At 42.6% G+C, this 22,723-nt stretch overlaps 1 protein-coding gene across 1 annotated transcript in view; it reads left to right on the top strand.

Moving 5' to 3' along the window:
* The window catches only part of APBA2 (amyloid beta precursor protein binding family A member 2), a 338,632-nt gene that overhangs the window by 175,722 nt on the left and 140,187 nt on the right, over positions 1–22,723 (top strand). The window contains exons 3-4 of the mRNA XM_075575858.1: positions 8,391–8,471; positions 19,439–19,478. Coding sequence (XP_075431973.1) covers positions 8,391–8,471; positions 19,439–19,478 — 121 coding nt within the window. The remainder of the gene's footprint in view (positions 1–8,390; positions 8,472–19,438; positions 19,479–22,723) is intronic.

Genomic DNA, 22,723 nt, shown 5'->3' with positions numbered 1-22,723 from the left:
ATAAATACATCCCCAGCGTAGGAGTGAGAGCTACCAGGGGAAGAAGCACAGAGCAACCATATTGTTTCACACCAGTTAATATCTGAAATAAAATCTCTCTGTTCTATGGCGAGCATCAGGAACGACTGAATAAATCTCTTGTTTGTACTAGTTCCTGGTACCCATCCTTATTCTATCCGCATGTAACCCTGTTTCCCTGTTTCCCCCCTCAATCGCAGGGTCTATTACGGGAAAAACTATGCTGGTTACTTGGAGTAGTGTGGTGCACACCTGCTGATAAACAGTAGCCCTGAGTCTCCTGCATGATGTTAGGGGATAGCAACAGGACAGGCTTCTGGGGTATAACCTGACCCGTACTCACGTGACAGCGCCTCCATCTCTTGCAGTATCCAGGATAAGGGGAGAAATCCCTGCAGGCGAGTCTCTTTCTCCTTCTTCCTGGTAGATTTCAGTCTCAGGCAAGAAGTATATTAAACATTTATTCTTTATGCACACGGCACAGCAGTCAATCAGCAGCTTATAGGGCCTGCACCCGTAGGATGTCCCTGGACCTACACTCCCAGCCAGCGGGCACCAGGAGCAGTCCTACCTCTTCCCTTAATCTCTGGTAGAGTAAGGGGAACAGTCTCCCACCGCTCCCCTAAGGGAGGGCACACAGTAGGCAGCGCCCTGCACACTGATCAAGGGTAGACTTTGCCTCTCTCAAGGTAGAGGCAGACTCATTAAATTCAGGAAGTGCAACTCCTTCAGTACAGATCCAGCAGGAACCAGTCCCTTGCCCCTGATTGGACATCAGGCCTGATTACACTGCCCTCTGTGACTCACTGAGCTGCAGAGGTGTGAGGAAAACCCATAATTACTCCTGGCACCTGCCCTTACCAGGGATTGCTGCGAGGAGGAGGGCAGACTGATAGCTCAAAACCAGCCAGGGCTACATACATATCTACACTCAGCCGACACGTACCCAGTACCCTGAAAAGGTATGAGAGACTGAGCACAACCATGTAAATATCCAACTCTATTTAAATTCCTTTAGAGCCAGGCAAGGAGAGTTACAGTACATATATGAAGCCTGTTATTTAAAATTCCTAAATTCGGCACTGAACAAAAGAGGTTAATTAAAATTTCAGACACAGACACACACACAAGTAATGTACAGCTCAACTCCGTTATAACGCGATCCGTTACAACGCGAATCCGCTTATATCGCGATGCAAGTGTGGCTCCCAATTTTCGTATTTATGAATACTTTACAACACGATTATTGGTATCTTATACTTTATTGTACAATGCATACAATTGTACATTATTTCTAGCATGATCCGCTTATAGCGCGATGTGATTCTTTGGACCCCAAGCACAGCATTATAAGGGGGTTGAGCTGTATATTGGTAACATAGGTACTAGAGAAAGAAAGGCACCTATTTGTGGAGATGCACTCAAATGGGCTGGGTATAATAAAAAAGAGTGAATAATTGTTTGTTTGAATGGATTAATGAAGATTCCTAAAACTTGAGACTTTTAAAACACCAAATATAGAATACAAATAGTGAAATATGATTGATATTTAAAAAATAATAATAATTAAAAGGTTGCCTAACAGCGATCCTGTGAGGAGGCTACTGGGCGAGGAGAGTAATAGTATATAATGGGTTAAAGTTCCATTATAGACAATGAGTGAGCTTGGTCAGATAAGGTTCCACCTGAAATTGACGGAAGATACTGTGGTCAGACATATACTATGCAGAATCTAGCTTTAGCTATGGGGACCAATACAAGTAAAACATTCCCTTATACTAAGCAATGTTGAGCAGATCAGCAACTGCCCCTATATTGTACAGGGGGAAACGGAAGCTGCAGAATCTGCTGGGCTACCAATTAGTAATCTAATATTGCAATACACTCCAAATAAGTATCGGGTCCTGTATGATGTGCCAGGTTATTGGTAACAGGAGTATGAGGTGTGGATGTGCATGATGTAAAGAGAGATCAGAACTCTTTGCATCTGCCCTTGCTCCATACCTATCAGACCTCCCTGTTGCTCTCTGGTGCTCCGAATGTCCCGGAGGAGAGCTGCTCGCTCAAAACTCTGACCCACGTGTCTCTGTGCGTCACTAGTGCCTCCCCCCAAAGCCAACCAATGCCTGCTCTCCTAGCGCGACAGACGTTTCGCTCCTTGCTCAGAGGGCAATCTCCCTGAAAATAAACGTTTATCCAGTGGGTGAAAATACAGATTTTTTTTTTGTTCCAATAATTATTGGTTCGACACAGGTTTCTTTACCGTTCCAAATATCATTTATTCTTCAGGCAGTTACAGATAAGCTTGCGGAAAATTCAGACGTGGACAGGTTAACAATAGAGAACAGACTTGGGCTATATATTTTCCTATTCTGACATATCTACTCTAAAAGAAGATTCATATAGTAAATTCTAGCTACTAAATTCACCTACAGGCAGTCCTCGTTTTACAACGCTTCGCTTTACAACGAATGGCTTATCCAACGCTGTGCAATGCATACCTATATTCATTTATACAACGCCAAAGCGGCTTATCCAACGCTCTTACGACGCTTTGCAAAGTTGTTTATGAGTATATAATATATATATTATACTATATTATACTATATAATATATTATATCTTTATATTATATTATATATTTTATGTTATATTGTATATATAATACAGTATATGCACTATATAATTTATGTGTGTGCTGCATATCTTATTGTCTGCGTAAAATATTTTGTGTATTTTAGCATTAAAAATGCCTTCAGGAACGGAACCTTTCATTTAAACACTGTTCCTATGGGAAAACGTGTTTCGCTTTACAACGTTTCGCTTTACAACGCCATTTTGAGTAACGCATTGTGTCGGATAACCGAAGACTGCCTGTATTATTAAGCAGTAATAATATTAGGAAGCCGAGAGCTGCATATAATAACAAAAAGAACAAACAAACAAAAGAAAAACCTGGGCGTACAGCCCATATTCTTATCTAAACCTTGGATACATGAGACGTTTGTTGGGTACCCAAAATGTACTATAAACAAATCAATTGTTCTAACTTTCCTACAAAATAAGTTTCCTTTAAATGTGTTCTTCTTTCTAACATCCCACAATCAGTTTTTTTTTCTTTCAAACTAACATTGCAGAGTAGAGTCTGGGTAAAAAAAAAATGGATTCTTACAGACAACATGGATTCCGAGTCACTTGAATTCCATTTACACTACCATAGATTATCCTTGACAAAACTCAGAGTATGGAGCGAAATACCTTTTACAGGACGGGAGTACAAATACCTTTTAATTATTGTTTATTTTTATTTTGTAAATATCAAACAAATTTCACTATTTGTATACTATTTTAATTGATGTATTAAAAGTCAAGTTTTCATTAATCCACAATATTCAATCAAACAATTATTCACTGTACTTTATTATACCCTACCCATATGAGTGCATCTCCATAGATGCTTATCTTTCTGTAGTACTGTACCCGTGTTCTCATATATTTTCACCCATTGAGTTGCACCTCTCCTGAATTGGGGATTAAAGTGGGCACCTATCAGCTACTATTTTAACTATTACCTTGTAAGTGTTAGTTCTTGAGCACACTATAACGTTTGTGTCATCTAATTTATATTGGTATTTCCAAATGACCATTTATTAACAAACACTAAATGGTAATCACACTGTTACCACAGACACTGATTAAAAGATAAGTAAACAAGAGAGCTATATTCACCATTCATCTGTTCAGGAAAGGATTTATAACCCCTTATCGTTTCTTACCTGTGTTTTCTTTCTTAAACGTAAACCCGTAATAAACGTTATTTTAGCCAAATGCCCAACCCACGTGTGCCCCATTTGTCAAGAGATGGCTGTACTTTTCTGTCCCTCAAATTTGTGTCTTACAGCTATGGAAAACAAATAAACAATTCCAGCGCTCCTCCCAAATTGTCTGGCAATGTATTAGTTCAATTTTACAGCTTGATCCCAAGTCTAATAACAAAGTTGTATCTTTTGATAAAACTAAATGATTCAAGTCAGGTTACCCCGTCAAGATAAACTCTAATAATAGCCGGTACTTATACTAAATGTATATTATGTCTTATTGCCCTGTGGCCTGAACTTTATCATGTATTTCACTGTGTCTAATGGATGAAGCATACTGTAATGCTATCCGGGACTCAGTGAAATTAAAAACAAATACATCTCACTAATACATTGCAAGTCAATTTGGGAATAGCATAGGATTTGTGTACTTATTTTCCATTAATGTGAGGCTGTGTCTATTCCTTGCTGCATACTCTATAAAGGTATTGAATTACAGTATACAGTATAGGGTTACTGATGCATCCCATTATAGGTGTAGGTCTCGGCTCACCTAACTGTTTTGACAAACAGTTTTTGGAGGTGTATGGCCCGTCCTATCAGGTTCTGAGCTCCTTGTCAATTCTCCAATCAGCAAGTAGGTATAAAAAAAGTTTTGTTTTTCCATTTTTATTAAAGCTGCTGTTCAAGCACTATCCTACACGTGTTTTTTTTTTAAATAAAGTAGTTCTGTACTATGAGAAAATAATTGTAGCATTTAAAAAACAAAAACAATTTTAAACACATTTTTAATGTTTTCTAATGTAACAGGCATTTTTGTTCCTATAGCAACCACATACAAAGTCACATCCCCTTCCCTTCTGTAACAGTATCACCTTTTTGAGCCCTGCCCTCTCTAGCAGTGACCTGCCTGGTCACATGATCTTCCTCACAGAACTTTGGCTGTCAGTGCAGAAGAAGATTACACAAAATGCATTTAGTGAACCCCCAGCCGAATTTCAGCGATCGATTACAGGAGAACGGATTGATCAGCAATTTTTTTTAAACGACAGCTTGAAATGCAGCTTTAATTGCACTGAATCCCAGATTATGTATTATGCTATTGGCGTCAATGGGTATTTTGGTCCAAACACTGCTCAATTGTATGTTCAAGTCTTTATTGAAATAGCCCCTTAGTGACTTTAGTTTTCGTTTACAGTTGGAGATTTTCCCCCCTTTTACCCACAATACCCTCAGTGGTTGCCATGTGTTTAGACTACTGCCAGCTTCACAATGCAGAACCAGTGACAAGGAAAAAAGAGCTTTTGAGTAGCTTTGCCGGACCTAAAATGATTTAACTCAGTCTTACCTGTACAGGCTGTGCAATGCAGACACATCCATTCATTGTGAGAAACAGAACAATCCGACTATCCCTGCAACAACACTCAGGGGCCTATGCAGTAAGCGTTCATAAGCCACTTATCAAGCACTTATCACCCAAAATGCCTACTGCTATTCAGTAAACGGTAATAAGTGGGTGATAAAAGACTGAATCACCCCCAAAATATTGCTCATAAAAAAAATCACAGAGGCAGCGGTGATAAGCTGCTTTTCGGCATGTTCATCAACTCGCACAATTCTAGAAGCAGTGATTAGGCTATGAACGCTCTAGAATGGTGATTTTATTACAAAAGCCTCACGCCAAAAAAAGTTGGCGTGAAGGTGTTGGAAACCTGCAGAGAAGCAGTGAGATGGGACTTAGAAAAAAATGCATTTTTCCTGCATAGGATTGATGCCGGGAATCTCTGGAGCGGATATCCATTAATATCAGCACCAGAGACCCCTGACATGTATCCTATGCAATAAAAATGCATTCTTCATTACCATAGCGGATAGCCTCAGGGACCCCTTACTTTCCTAGATACAGGCCCCGTTATGGGGTGCCAGTATCTCCTATGCATTTAAATGTCCGCGTCACGTGACCGTGGGAATAACATGCATAGAAGATACCGGCACCCCATAATGGGGAAGTAGGGGGTCTCCGAGGCTGAAACCAACGCGGTTCAGCTCAGGAGACCCCCTGCTCATCTAAACTATTAACAAAATTAAAATTTAGACACATAAATTTCGGGCGAGATTTGCACAGGGAGAGACGGCTCTCTCAGAGCAGCTGTCTCTGCAGCAGATACAACTCGCCGTGTAAGGCCTTTTCATAGGGTCGTTCATCAGATCACCGGCTAATCGCCTGTTTTGTGAATTTTGCTATGACAGGTAACCAAGGCTTTCTGAATACCGTGATAGCAACGCTCATAAAAACGATGATCTGAAATGGCCCGGCGATTTTTTAAAATGAACCTTTAGTGCATAAGCCCCATAAAGACTCTCAGATTTCAAGAGTCTCTCAGACATTCTGGGCAGTCTGGATGTCAGGGAGCCTCGAGAAGACCTACAGGAATTTCACTGGGTACGCGGTGGGTAAGTCAGAGCCTATGCCCACTAATCACAAACAATACCATTAAATTACTTTGCTTTCTTTATGTACTAGAGATTTTATATACATCCAGAAAAGAAAAAAAAAATGAAACTGAGCATGCAGATGAAACTAATGAGTTTGCTTTAGACATGTCAATATTTAGTCCTGTGTTATTTTATTCAAGCTATTTGTGAGTCCTAGTAATAAAATGGATTGCTCATTAGAGTCATGTCATTAAGCACCAAGAATAATTGAATTCAAGTTGAGGTTCTTGTGTTGCAAATCAACATTGTTTCCCTATTCTTCTCAACAGTTCAGATGTTGCTGCTCCAAGAGATCTTTGAATTGCCTTGGCAAACAACAGGGGAAATTAGACAAATGTAATGCTAATGTGTACCCCGGCATCGAGGTTACTCATAAACAGACTTTTGTGACTAAAGGGACCATTTATATTAGTGTCTATTTTTAATGTCACTTTTGCCTTTGGCCCACAGCAAAAAGATTTCTGGATTTATGAGGCATAGTGAAGATATCCAATCACAAGAAAAAAAATCAGGTTCAAAATGGAAGTTGTTTTTGGGTGCTGTGGGATTAACACGAAACCATTATGTACCTTCACCTATGCCTTCACAGTGATCCCACAATGGGGAGATTAATACGGCACACAGATTGGTATACTGTACATTAAAGTAATCATTGGGGAGATGGGTTCCTGCCCTTATGAACTTCTAACTGGTGCGGGCATAATAGGTATATAGTGGTATTAAAGCAGCAGTCTCACCAGAATGAAATGTTATTAGCCTTATCTTAACCAGGTGACCCATTGACCTCGTTTGTGGTCCCTAATATCCGTGGTCACTAGGACTACAAACGTCGCCACGCCAGAGCGTGAACTGGCCTTGTGGCCATTCGTAACTCTATGCCCAGGACTTCTTGAAAACGAGAGGTAACTCTCAATGTATTACTTCCTGGTAAGGATAATAGAAGATAAAGCTGCACACCAATTAAATGACACAAATACTTGCAATGACCGGTGCTGCTGGTTCAGGGATATCTGCCTAAAAAATCCAATATACAGGAAAAGAAGTGATGATCCAGGGCACTTCGGTTTTTCAAAATTTATTACAGCACAAATAACACAACGTTTCGTCCTTCAGAGAGGACTTTTTAAAGTGACAGTCACTTGAAAATGTCCTCTCTGAAGGACGAAACGTTGTGTTATTTGTGCTATAATAAATTTTGAAAAACCAAAGTGCCCTGGATCATTACTTCTTTTCCTTACTTCCTGGCAAAACATTTTTTTTTATAAATAAATACATTTTGTGTCCGGCAGGCTGATAATAAGGAAAAAGGGAACAAAGCAGTTCTCTCCTACTTCACCTTTCTTACTTTCTTTTACATTAAAAAGGTAACTGGGGTTCCTTTGCAGCTAAACCGCACCACATTTATATTTGGGGTAAAGGGACAAGGCTCTTGGTGACTTGATAGCTTTTGTTTGTGTTTCTCCCTATTTGTTAACCTTATTTATATACCTCTAAATCTGAACTGGGGTTAACATGGTTTGAATAGGAAGCTGCAGTAGCATGAAATTGATTACAAATGGGAAAAAAAATCTAGTTGCTACATTCGCAAAAGGAAAGGACACTTAATATCTTAAAGGTTCCATGGTGATCTTACATTATGTGGAACACACTGACCTAATTATTTCATTGTAATCAAACTCCTGTAGGGCACTTCTGCCTTGAAAACACAGATGGTTGTAATAGGAAGCACATACTGTACAAGGAGAGCAGGGATAAGAAAATGAATGGCAGTTGTAGCAGGCTTCATTGTCCCCTCTGTTGTAACATGGTGGGATATGTTGCGATATTCTGCATTAGCACTACCATCGAATTATATGGATACCCTGTGCTATTGTAACACAATAGTAATAAAATCTGTTATCTCGAGAAAAATGTTGACATCTGTCGTTTTGTATGTCCAGCAAAATCTTATTTAGGCCACTCAAATTAAACGTCCAGGTGCACAAAGATGGTTCTAATGGGTGAAAGAGTTAAATCACATCCACGATTTGTCTGATAAAGGACTTGTGTCTACCTCTAGGTGTGTAACAGTGTGGAGGAGCCAAGGAAGCAGCAGCGCTCTGACCTCAATGGGCCAATTGACAACAACAATGTGCCTGAGGTAAGCAGGGCAGTTACTGGTGTAACCCAAGGGCTCCCAGATTGAGGGATTAATTTTGAACTATGAAACCCATCAGATTCACTCCAGGAAACTTTCTCCCCAAAGCTCAGTTTTTGCTGGCAGATCATCACTGACTGCTGGTCCATGACAGACTGCATTCCAGATCCACTGTGTTTAACCATTGCACTGCTACTGGGACATGCATTGTATTTCAGAATAATGCATCGCTGCTTCCTGTGCTGCAAGGGTGTTAACATTCATATATAGTTGGACATGATGGTGATATGCTATGTCTACCCCAAATTAATATGCAGACAGCCCATGTTGTTAAAGAGCCTTCCAGGGAGATTAGTTAGAGATTGAACGAGGGAGTATCTTAAACATTGATATGCATGGTGAAGAGAGAACATTTATCAGTGAGAAAATGTTTGGCTCTATATTAGAGCAGAGGTTCCCAACTTAATCCTCAAGGACCACTAACCGTGCAGGTTTTAAGCATACCCCAGCCTGAGCACAGGTGGTGCAATTAAAATGATTGGGCCATCTGTGCTAATGAGAGGATGGTCTTAAAACCTGCACTGTTAGTGGCCTCATAGGACTGGATTTGGGTACCTATGTTTAAAAGAGTATCCCTGGTTGTAGGGAAACTTGTGATGTTTAAATACCAAGTAATTGGTCTGTGATAGCGGCATCTGTGAGAATCCCAAATGCAGCACATTGCTTATTATATACAAACAAAATGAATATACTACTGTATATGTTGATAAGAAGTATACACAGTAAATCCTAGTTTATATACACAGTACGGCAGATAGCCTCCCTTTCTGAATACCGTAGCAAGCTGTAAAGTAGTTCCAGTTTCACCAGGCATTTCTTTTTTCATTATAAATGTCATGTGAACGTTACAAATGTTACAATGCGTAAATGACATGTAAATTAATTATAAGGGATTTGGTAGGTTATTGCCCCATAACCACAAAGCTATACAAGACCCTTATGCAGAAAATAACTCTATGGAAAATGTGACAGAAATGAATAAATAGTATACTAACCCTGACACTATTTGTTTATTTTGTACATTATAGCTTTTTACTAGACTAATTAGAAGTCTGTAGTAGCTCTTATTTATTTGCTTACATGTAAAGCTACAACTAGTGGATACAGGTGTTGGTGGGGATACTCGCTGGTGCCCACAGGCCATTTTGGTGAAAACATCATGGATCTTAGTTTCACAGATATACGGAGATCATTTCTCAGGCAGTTGAGCATAGCATTCACCACCAGCCTCACCAATACAGCGTTATCATGTTGCAATCAAGCATAGGTTCCTATCTAGTAGCAGCAGGAATATAAGTAGAATGACTTGGCTAATGCCAGTATTGTTGTCACTGTCTGCTGACTAGAGCTGTGGTCCATCAAATGTCCTCAGTAGCCCACACAGATCCTCCATCAGATGTCCTTGGTTGAGCAACAATTTGTATGAGCTTGGTGTTCTATCTCTATGATGTAGCCATTCACAGATTTGTGCTGCTCATGGAGCCGCTGTAGAGCTAAAATATGACCTTGTGCCACTGGCACTGTGTTGATGATGGTGGTAGGGGTAGGGGTGTACTGTACTGTACAGTAGTAGGTGGTAATAATAATGATGAATGATGGTGGTAATTTGCCATATAGGTAGGGTGGCACTGGTGGGGTGGCAGCTAAGTCAGCTAAGGCAGCTCATCAGCAGCAGCTTAGCTTGTTTCACTCTCACTATATCCTGCTACTGTGGCAGCAGTCGCACACTGTTCTCATCATAGGGCAAAAAGGAAAATAAAAGGTGAATGTCCATGGGCCCTTCCTCTACCCCTATCTTACAGATGGAACAGTAAGGACATACATTGAAACAAGATACGCCCTGTGCCAAGCGGCGAACATGGGTGGCAATGCTGTATGCTTGATGGGGCCCCCACAAATACAATTTTAATTATGCCATTGGCAACTGGCAATAATGATGGACCTATAACATCTATGCCGTGGGCATGAGAGCACTGGTGGCAAGTCAGCTCAGTCAGCAGCAGTTTTACTTGTTCTGTCTGTTTCAGTCAGACTGATCTTTCTGCTTTAGCATATACAGGGTTGAGTTCCACTGAGTGGGTACCTCTGCTTTAATCTTGTGGAGTGGCAGATTGCTACACTGCTGCAGGGGCGATGGAGGGCATTACGAGCTGTGAAGGAGCGGCACTTCTCACTGGTCGATAAACGGTTAACTAACAAGTTGAGAACATGGGCAAATGAAAAACTAAATTCAAACTACGGATTTTAGTGGAATGGAAGAAACGCAGCTGTGAGACTGGCTGCCCTGGCCTAAAGACAAATTATAAGAAATTGTCTTTTCCTCTAAAATTTCAGCATACAGTATGAATGGTGATTACAGGACAATTGTTGAAAAGATGTCTTACAAACAAAAGGAAATCTATTTAATTTATTTTAACACTGGAATGGGCTCTGAAGGTTTTTTTCTAGAACTTATGTCAAATCTTCCTAGATTCAGTTACATGAAGTATTTTAAGTAAAAGGTTAACCTATTCTAACAACTAAAATAGACACAAAGGTTACACTATGGTTTTAAGTTGCTTGAATTGCCCTGCTTAGGTTGACACTGCGTGATTGTTGACAACTGTAGGTCCAAGCTGAGAGAAGAGGCATATGGCTGTTTTGAGATATTTGTAGAAAGGACAGCAAGAGAGAGACAGTTGCCATTGACAACTGATGGTATGCCGAGGTAATCATTTCATGATAATAAGCTTGAGTTCCTTATACAGTATGTTCACAAGGAGATATTGTGACATCAGTGGTACAACATACGTATGTAAATACCATGTTAGGACATAATACTTAAAGTTAAGATGGCTGACTGGGTAGTTTTCTCTGGATAAATAGACAGCAATTAAGCTGAGATAGAAAAACATCTTGATATCACCATGATGTAGCAGGAGAGAGATGTGTTAAGATCTGGAGAGAGGAGAATCAGGATTTTACATCAACATGATTCAATAAGAAATAGAAAGCTACTACCGGTATATGCAATCATCAAGGACAATATTCTAATCTATTTGGATGTCATCGCCATTTTTGCGGTTATTTTTGTATGCAAGTAATTATTTTCAAAATAAACATTTTTTGTTCGTGTGCAAAGACTAGAATGCCGAGTTATGTTATGCTGGAGTAATCTATAGAAAAAAACAGAACATTTAACACATATGGTAGATTGATGCTGCTGACCCAAGCGCCATGCTAGAAGAAGCTGCGGTGCTTCTCCCCCTGCTTGAGCTCTCTGCTCCCCACCGCCATCCTCATCATCATCATCACATTCCTCTACCTTGGAAGTTTTCTGTTGTGTAACATTGTGGGATGCTTTTTTTGAGGCTGATAAGATTTTCTTGCCTCTCCCCCCATATCACCCTCACTGCCAGCACCAGGGCAGTTTCACTCTTGATGATAACAAATGACGTGACATTGGCTGCTGTTGCCTTAGGCTGCGTCCATACAGGGGCAGGCCGCGCGGATGCGTCTGCACGCTGAGCGATCAGACTGCCTAAAGGCAGTGATCGCGTCTATACAGCGTGCGGGCGGACGGAAGCGGAAGGAGGAGCGCGATGCGCGATAGGGCAGTAACGTGAGCGGTTCGCCCAATGAGGGCGAACCAGCTACGTGACGTCACAGGCCCGCCCATAGACACCCCCCCGGATGTAGCGCGTACTAAGGCCAGGGAAAGCATCCACTTTCCCTCAGCCTTCGCACGGCTGCAGTCTCTATGGACGCAGCCTTATAACAGTGTGTGCTGTGTCCGAAGCTGACAATGAGAATGCTGTTAGTGGTGGGCTAGATTTAAAAAAAAAAACCTTCCAAATATAGAATATACAGACAATTCAATATCACTTTTGCTTTTCAATGTACTAGGAGGAGCACTTGTGCAAATAGTTATGGTAGTGGGGGGCGGCCAATAAAATGGCGGCCTGCTGCTCACACGGTAATTAAGTACCGTCATTATGATCATCGACATCACCTCCTTCACTGATGCTGCAGTGCTACCAAGATCACTACAGTTCTTGCACCAAGGATCACATCACCATCAGGCTCAATCGCTTTCCACCACCCCTACGTGTGCACCACACACACTCTCCTTATCATCATCTACCTTCTCCATCTTTGCCACAATCCCTCCCTCAGCCATCCATTCTCCCTCCACCGCCATTGAGTGAAGAGCTAGAGCCTTAGCCTTAGCATTCAACTTCCTCCTCCTCCTACTCATATTCAGAAAAATCCTCATCATCCTCTTCCCTCTAACTCACAGTGGTACGATTAGGTGTGCTTAGTTTGGCATGGATGACTACTCTCAGTAAGCTACTTCTTGTCTTGCCAACAACATCTATTTTTATCTGGACAACCTTTTTCACCCCGGTAGTGGTGAGTTTGTCCTCCTGACCTAGTATTAAGGAAGATGATGGTGTTGGCAAAATCTACCTTTCTGCTTATTTTTTTTGTACTGGAAGGCTGGTGGCTTAAACTACAACTGCTACGGTTCTTTTAGGAGATACTCATTTTTCGCTCTAGGGTCCCACACATTAGTCTTTTGTCTGCTGTCACCATGGCTACGGCCACCTATTCACGTAATTAATGTCGAACCGCTTGTGAACCCTGGCTCAGTCGCTGTTTCTTATTTTAAGGGCACATTTTACATCAACTGACCTCACAAAATTTTGCAGATTTCTATTTGTTTACTATAAGAAAAAGTTGTAATGGGAACCCTACCATACAAAATAAATATCTAAACAAACTTTAATAAATACACAACAAATATTGACATAGTGTGCATGTGTATGTGTGTGTGTGTATATATATATATATATACAGTGTTCGACAAATCACCCAAAAATCTACTCGCCCAACCAAAAAATCTACTCGCCACTTAGTCCCGCCCCCCAACCCCACCCCTAACCCCGCCCCTAACCCCGCCCTAGTCCCGCCCCCAACCCCGCTTTAAAATAAAATATATAAATAAAATATATTTAATAAATTCCTAGTCAGAACATTCGTTTTTGACAAAAATGAATTTATTGTATTACATTATACTACAATTAGTCCTTTTTACGTGTGTGTGTGTGTGTATGTGTGTGTAAATGTCGAATCTAGAAATAAAAGCCAGGTGTGAATGACTAGTTTCCTGAACCCCTTAACCAGTGTCTGGACGTCCCCGCTTCACAATATCTAAAGCAGCAATCCCGCCTGGGATCTTACCTGATCCGCAGTCCCTCAATGTCCAGGTACCTCATTCCCGCAATGTTATAAGTTGGAGGGGATGTGTTCCCTACCTGTCTTCTGGGTTAGGGGGGTTCCGATGTCTTCCGTGTGAAGCTTGAGTCAGAGCTGGAATAAAGCAGTATAGGTTATTTCGGTGTAGTATAGGGCAGTTAAGATATATAGGGTAAATAAGAGATCCAGAGTGTGAGAGAGAGAGAGACACAGAGAGAGACACAGAGAGAGAGAGAGACAGAGAGACAGAGAGAAAGACACAGAGAGACACAGAGAGACACAGAGAGAGAGAGAGGGGGAGAGAGCAGAGAGAGGAGAGAGAGAGAGGAGAGAGGAAGAGAGAGGAGAGAGGGAGAGGGAGACACAGAGGGAGGGGGAGAGAGGGAGGGGGAGAGAGGCAGGGGGAGAGAGGGAGGGGGAGAGAGAGAGACACACACACACACACACAGACACACATAGAGAGAGAGACACACACACACACACACACACAGAGAGACACACACAGAGAGAGAGACACACACACACACAGAGAGAGAGAGAGAGAGAGAGAGAGAGACACACACACACACACAGAGAGAGAGAGAGACACAGAGAGACACACACACACACACACAGAGAGAGAGAGAGAGAGAGAGAGAGAGAGAGAGACACCCACAGAGAGACACACACACACAGAGAGAGAGAGAGAGAGATATGAGAGAAAGAGAGAGATATGAGACACACAGAGAAAGAGAGACACACAGAGAAAGAGAGACACACAGAGAAAGAGAGACACACAGAACGAGAGAGACACACAGAACGAGAGAGACACAGAGAGACACAGAGAGACACAGAGAGATAGAGAGACAAAGACAGAGAGAGTGCGGCAGAGAAAGGGCGGCGGCGACAGGGAAAGGGCGAGGGCGACAGGGAAAGGGCAAAGGCGACAGGGAGAGGGTGAGGGCGACAGGGAAAGGGTGACAGGGAAAGGGTGAGGGCGACACAGGGAGAGGGCGACACAGGGAGAGGGTGACACAGGGAGAGGGTGACACACACTCACAGACACACACTCACAGACACATACACTCACAGACACACACTCACAGACACATACACTCACAGACACATACACTCACAGACACACACATACACTCAGACACACACACACTCATAGACAGACACACACTCACTCACACAAACACTCACAGACACAAACACTCACAGACACATACACTCACAGACACATACACTCACAGACACAAACACTCACAGACACATACACTCACAGACACATACACTCACAGACACATACACTCACAGACACATACACTCACAGACACATACACTCACAGACACATACACTCACAGACACACTCACAGGCAATCACTCACACACACACTCACAGACACATACACTCACAGACACATACACTCACAGACACATACACTCACAGACACATACACTCACAGACACACTCACAGACACTCACTCACACACACACACTCACAGACATTCACTCACAGACACATACACTCACAGACACATACACTCACAGACACATACACTCACACAGGCAGACACACACTCACAGACACTCACAGACACATACACTCACACAGGCAGACACACTCACAGACACTCACAGACACTCACAGACACATACACTCACACAGGCAGACACACTCACAGACACTCACAGACACATACACTCACACAGGCAGACACACTCACTGACACTCACAGACACTCACACACACAGACACACACTACAAGAGATGGAGCCGGGAGTCCCACTCACCAGAGGTATGTGGGTATCTTGGGCCTGGGGGCGACATCGAGGTCTGCGGGTGACATTGGGGGGCCTGCGGGGGACATTGGGGGGCCTGCGGGGGACATCGGGCGAGATTGGGGGGCTTGCGGGGGAAATCAGGGGTATGTGGGGGCCTGCGGGGAACATCGGGCGACATTGGGGGGCCTGCGGGGGAAATGGAGTGCACGTGGGGGCCTGCGGGGACATTGGGCGACATTGGGGGGCCTGCGGAGGAACTAGAGTGCACGTGGGGGCCTGCGGGGGACATCGGGAGACATTGGGGGGCCTGCGGGGAACATCGGGCGACATTGGGGGGCCTGCGGAGGAACTGGAGTGCACGTGGGGGCCTGCGGGGGACATCGGGAGACATTGGGGGGCCTGCGGGGAACATCGGGCGACATTGGGGGGCCTGCGGGGAACATAGGGCGACATTGGGGGGCTTGCAGGGGAAATCGGGGGTATGTGGGGGCCTGCGGGGAACATCAGGCGACATTGGGGGGCCTGCGGGGGAAATGGAGTGCACGTGGGGGCCTGCGGGGGACATCGGGGGGCCTGCGGGGGAAATGGAGTGCACGTGGGGGCCTGCGGGGGACATCGGGGGGCCTGCGGGGGAAATTGACATCCGCACGGCCACACCAACTCCCCGATGGGAAACGTGGCCAGACGGTGGCACGCTGGAACCAGCAGCGAACTTTGCTTGCGCGTGTGCATACAGAGCTGTCAGCCTGCAGCATTAACCTGCCCGCGTGGGATCCAAAGGAGCGTGGGACGGAGGGGAAGCGCTTCCCTTGCTCCTCCCGCCCCTGGCAGGGGGCAGAGGGCAGAGGGGGAGGGGGAGAGAGAGGCTGACCCAGAGCTGCCAGCCGGCCCTCTTCCCCCGTCAGACCAATCAGGGAGAGGAATTATTTATTTATTTAAAAAAAAAAAAATTTGAACATTTTGGCGCGAGCAGGGGAATTAATAGAGCCGCAGCAACGGCTCGCCAGCGGCCTAAATCCACCCGCCGCGGGCGAGTAGTTATAATGAATTGTCGAAAACTGTATATATATATATATATATATATATATAAATAAATATATATATTTAAATAAATATATATTATAAATATATATATATGTATAGGACCTAAGAGCAAAAAAATAGGGAACAAAAAAAGAACCAACATAGTGTAGATGGTCTTATGATGGGATGAAAAAAATAGTATACTAATAATTGCACACTCACAATTTGTAATGTACCCTGCAGGTAGTACGAGTTTCGTTAGGTAGCTTCTTCACCCCTGAAGAAGCTACGTAGCAAAACGTGTAGGGTTAATTCCCTGGACTGCCTGGTCTACACACTGCACACGGAACGAACTATCCACCTGAGTCAGACGCTTCCCGCTGACATCACCAGATGAAATGGGACGGAAACCGAGCAATACCGGTCGCAGAGGAGAACACCCCACACGCCGTCTCTGCATTCTGATCTGGAACTATACCAGCGAGCTGACTACAGTTGCGGCGAAAAGACTGTGCTGGGCGGTTCCCAGTACAAGTTCTTGCTTGCTAAAATTCTGTGAGTTTGATTTTAAACTGCGCAAATGTAATTTTTTTATCAGTATCCCGCTATGTTGTGCTCCTTGTTCAAAGAGTTCTATCAACCGTACCTTCGAAGACTTCTCCCATCCTAAACCCTCCCTGAGTAGTACCTGCAGGGTAATTTTCAAATTGTGAGTGTGCCATAATTAGTATACCATTTTTTGATCCCACCATAAGACCATCTACACTGTGTTGGTTCTTTTTCTCTTTCCTATTTTTTGCGTCCTACAGTACACTTGAACTTTATTAACTGGAAGGATCCTGTGTGGGGATCTTGGACTTTGAGCAGCAACTGTATAGGGACAGATTTTTATCACCTCAATTAAGTATTATTTCCACATTATTATCTGATGGTGGACACACAATGTCCAAACCTGCTGAAAAATAGGATCCTTAGGGCAAGTGTATGCAAGGTATAAAGACAAACATTTAGTTGTTCACCCCCCCCCCCCCCCCAAAAAAAATCAAATGATTACCAGCACAAAAATAACGAAATTTGTATCAAATCTATTTATTAATACATGAATCGCACCCATACCTGATGTTTCGTTCCCAGTGGGGCCTTCATCAGAACTTGGACCGAAACGTTGGGTATGGATGCGATTCATGTAATAATAAAGTAACCTTTCGATTGTATACTACTTTTGCCTTTTTCTGGTTCTGGTAATCATTTCATTTTTTCGAGATTAATAACTTATCATCTGATTCAGGTAATACAAATAATTAAAAAAAAGAAACACAAACTACTGCTTTAATAATACTGTACGTACTAATGCAGCGATTCCCAAATCCAGTCCCCAGGGACCACTAACAGTGCAGGTTTTAAGGCTAGCCTCTCATTAGCACAGGTGGCTCAATAATTGTGACTGAACCACCTGTGCTCAAGCAGGGGTATCCTTAAAACCTAGACTGTTAGGTGGTCCTTGAGAATTGGAGTTGGGAATCTCTGTAACTAAAGAGTATAAGATAATAAAGATGGGTCTAATAAGAAATACACCTTCACAAAGGCAGAAGTTAGACATTTGTTATGGAATATTTTGGAAGTGAAATTTCTTTAGCGGCACCTATCAGATGAGAAAAATTCCCTGGCAGTAAACGTACTGTATGGTGATGGAAGTGATGTCACTGCTGGCAGAAGAGGCCATCAGCAACGTCAGTTTCCAACACCAGCGGTTATCTGAGAGGAGGAAGGCAGTGCGGGGAAGACGCACACACACACCGGACGCCGTATCCGTACCTCTGCCGGTGGGGGGTGGGGGGGAGAGTAGAGGCCGTGTCTCTGTAGCTCCGCCAGGGGGAGGGAGTGGGGGCTGCTCTGGGCCAGGGGACTTAGACCCCCCCCCTCGTGTCTCCGTAGCTCCGCCGGGGGAGGAGAGAGGGGTGGCTGGCTCTGCGCGCCTACGCAGAAGGCACCAGCGCACCCGCAGCAGGACACAGAATAACACACCACACAGGGAGACACACACACCACACAGAGAGAGTGACACACACATACACATTGACTGGCACACACACACACACACACACACACACACACACACACACACACACACACACACACACACACACACACACACACACACACACACACACACACACACACACACACTGACTGACTGACACACACAAGGAATTCACAGTTACTATAATATAGAAATGCAAATAGCTAAAACACTAAGTCTAAGTCAAACTTCATTGCGTTTTGGCACTGAAATTGTGTTTTGATTTTTAATTAAAAACATCACCATTACAGATACAATTTCTGTGACAAAACAGTGACAAAAGACAAAAAAGTTTCACTTAAAATGCCCGTGCCCGGCACACACACAATTTTTCCCCCCATTAAAGAATGTAGTTAAATGAGACTCCACTTGCTACAGTCTGACACAATAATATATGGAGAATTTATAACAGTTATCCAGATTACATAAAACTCAGGAAATAAGGTTATGGAACTGCCAAGCAGAATATATAACCTTTCTGGTCCACTGGGACCTGTGAGTTATAGCTACATTTTGTGCAAAATATCCGTCTTGGCTCATTACTGCATAATTGCTGCAGACTAAAATTTCTGCTGGCCAAATGATACACTCCATTGCTGACCCGAGTTTTAGTCCAATAGCTCATCACCACCATGTACCAAGTAATTATGGTTTATGGCTGAATAATCTGCTCAATGAATTATTTAAAGACTTTATTGATAGAAAGCCAGACATTGTTCCCTATATCATATTTAATGTGCAACGGAATTGAATTTGTCGTCATCCCAGTCATTAAAATTGATTTTTCTTTTCACTTGTAGCAGACGAAGAAGGTGGCTTCGTTTCCAAGTTTCGTGGATGGTAAGTAACCCGTTAAATTTAATTTTGCAGGCAAAAAAAAATATACAACAGCAGCATTGAAGAAGACTTCTGTTTAGCAACACAATATACATGATCCCATTAGCTGTGATAATTGTATTTATATAGAGACTTACAGCATTATATAAAAAGAGCATACAATATAAAATGGAAAAAGGCAAACATTGAAACAAAATTGTATTATATGTGTACAGCACAATACGTTTTCCATAAATGTCCTACAGCAGCTATTAAAGGAGCAATCCAAGCATTTATTTTTAACACAGGATTGAAGCAGGGGGTCTCCGGAGCTGAACCCCATAAATTTCAGCTCCGGATACCCCCTGTTTCCATAGATACTTGCCTCTATAGGGGGAGCCGGTAGCCGCTTCGGCTGAGCTAGCTGAGTTTTAAAGTTTAAAGGGTCAGGTGGGCCAATAGGAAGCCGAACCTGATGATGTCACGGAGCGCGGGAGCTTTAAACATCGGCCATAGTTACTGAGTTCTGTATCTCCGGAAGCAGAGGGCCCCCTGAGCTGAAAGGAATTGGGTTCGGCTCTGAAGGCCCCCTGCTTCAACCTGTGTAAAAAACTAAAACTATATATATCATGTGCATGAAATGCCCAGGGGGCTGCTACTACATAGGTGAGACAGGACAGCGGCTAAACAAGAGAATGAACCTGCATCGCCACAGCATCACACGCGGAACAAGAGACAGTCCTGTTGGCGAACATTTCTCTGACTCTGGCCATAAGATGAACGATCTGAGGGTTGCCATACTCAAAGGTAATCTTAAAACCCCGAAAGAGAGACGGTTGCATGAATACAAATTTATGCAACTGTTCGGGACACTTAGCAGTGGCCTAAACAGAGATCGAAATTTTATGAGTCATTACTGACACTAGCGAACTCTCTTCCCATGAGCACTAAAGGCCATGTCTGTACATACTGTGCTACTGTATATGTATGCACACACAGCTGTCTCTCACACATACTAATACTCCTTATTTTTCCATCCATATACACCAATAGGGACCACATAGTATCCACACACACTTTTAGTTGTGCTACAAACTCTCACATTTCCACACCCACCCACACCATTTATATCCCTCTCACTCCACACACACCTTGTGTAGAGCACTGTTTATACTGTGGGCTCTCCATTCATTTTTATTCACACTGATACACATACACACTCTTTCTTCACTTGCTTTCAGTTACCCTTTGACACCTCTAGCCATAAAACACATCCACACCGGGGGAAGGACAAGCACAGATAACATTCCAAGAGACACTGTTTTTAAGTTATCCTTGCTTCATTCATTGTAACATCGCCGGAAGAAGAGATCAGTGTATCTCGAAAGCTCGCACAAATAAAAGCATTTCGTTAGCCACAGAACGGTATCATCTATTTATTTTTTGATTATTGAAGCTCGGCTAACACGGTACTGATACCTCTACATATATATATATATATATATATATATATAAATGCTTGGATTGCTGCTTTAAAGGGTGCTCAGAAATAAAGATGAGCTGGCTTCACGTGTCAAACAATAGGAACGGATAACAGCACTCTAAGTAAATATAATTTAAAAAAAATGTGCATTCATATAATTAATCCAACGTTTCAGACCATGGGATTGGTGCAGACACGAGGGATGGTGCTGAAAACAGATTCATTATGTGAATAAATGATCTTGACTCTATCTATTTGGTGCTGTATTACTTTAAAATTAAAACATAAGCAGCGCTGGTGTAAGATTGTAAGAGGTCTATTGAAATTGGACCATCACCCAGAAGGCCTTGTTTTACCCCTACAGTGATGGACATACCCAGAATTCTGTCGAACTATTAATATGGATTAGAGTTGAGTAAAATGCTCATAAAGGTTAACAATGGGAACATGGAACCCCTGCCCTTAGGATATTCTAATCTAACTAGTGTAATGTTTAATGTACAGAGACAGTAGCAGTAATTATAGTTCATTGTCCCCTGAAAGCATTAATTTGGTGGTGAACTGCAGTAGATTACTCAGAAAGTCATTCACTGCCACAAACGATGGACCTAATTAAATGCAAAGGAATGGGTGTCATTTTCTGAGAGCACAAAAATAGGGGCTTGCTACCTATATTCAATGTATGGAGCATAGTTGCATCAATTCTATGTTTTGTGTAAACTGAAGCAATTGACAGATTTATTGGTTAAACTATAATTGGAAAAAAAATCTAATTACGACCTATACTTACTCAGCACTGCTATTCCATAGGACACCATCCAACACCGGAAGACATCTGAAGACTGGGGTTGGGTTTAGGTTGTAAGGTGTCTTCTAGCACCAGAAGATGTCTCATGAAATAGCATCACTTAGTAAATATGGGCACATATTGATTCCTTGGTCAGTGTCATGTGTCAAGGACAGATAAACAGAATGAACAAATCATATAGTAGACATTTATTTTATAAGACAAAGCAGTCCTTATAAAAATGGAACTGACGTGTTCATATACTATGCATATTGTTAAGTGATAAAGAATTGGCGTACCTTTATGAATCGGATCACACTCCACACGAATGTATTTAGTAAGCTTATACGTCCAAACTCGGGAAGCGCAGATGGTGCGACCAAAAAAATAGAAAAACACAATATAGTGCAATATGCCAAAAGCTAAGGCAGGTGATGTGGGTGATATGTACTCACATATTCCCCAAAGCAATAAGCACTTCCCAATACAGTGGCAGAAAACCCACGCTGATAGTCTGATGGGAGAGGACAATGTCCGCCCCCATATACTTTTGCCGCATTCTTGGGCCTATCGGGACTGATGGGAAGCCACTTAGCTGTTGCAGCCGCCTCCTTACCTGCCACCCTTGATCTCCTGAACCGCAGAGCCAAATGACGCCATGGACGTCATCAACGTGATGTCACACAGCATCTCGTTGCCATAGAAAAGCTACGTCACAGCGTCAAATTACGTCATGACATCTCTGCATTTGTAGCTGACCGTTTCTAATGAATTCATAGTTGTATCTTATTACTGAAGTAGATTTTGTACTTAAAGCAATAGCACTTAATCACTTTTTAATAGTGTCAATAGTAGATCAATTGACAATGTATCTTATGTAGGTTTAGTAAGTTGACATATTTTTAAGTGACAAATCAGGACAAAATACAAAATTATTTATTAATCATCTCTCACTCAGGCACCCTTGTCTCACCCTTCTCTCTCTCATGCACCCCTCTC

This window comes from Ascaphus truei, chromosome 18, assembly GCF_040206685.1.
Source record: "Ascaphus truei isolate aAscTru1 chromosome 18, aAscTru1.hap1, whole genome shotgun sequence".
Classification (NCBI taxonomy): domain Eukaryota; kingdom Metazoa; phylum Chordata; class Amphibia; order Anura; family Ascaphidae; genus Ascaphus; species Ascaphus truei.
Note: the sequence above shows the minus strand (reverse complement) of the source record. Positions and strands in the feature narration are given on the sequence as shown.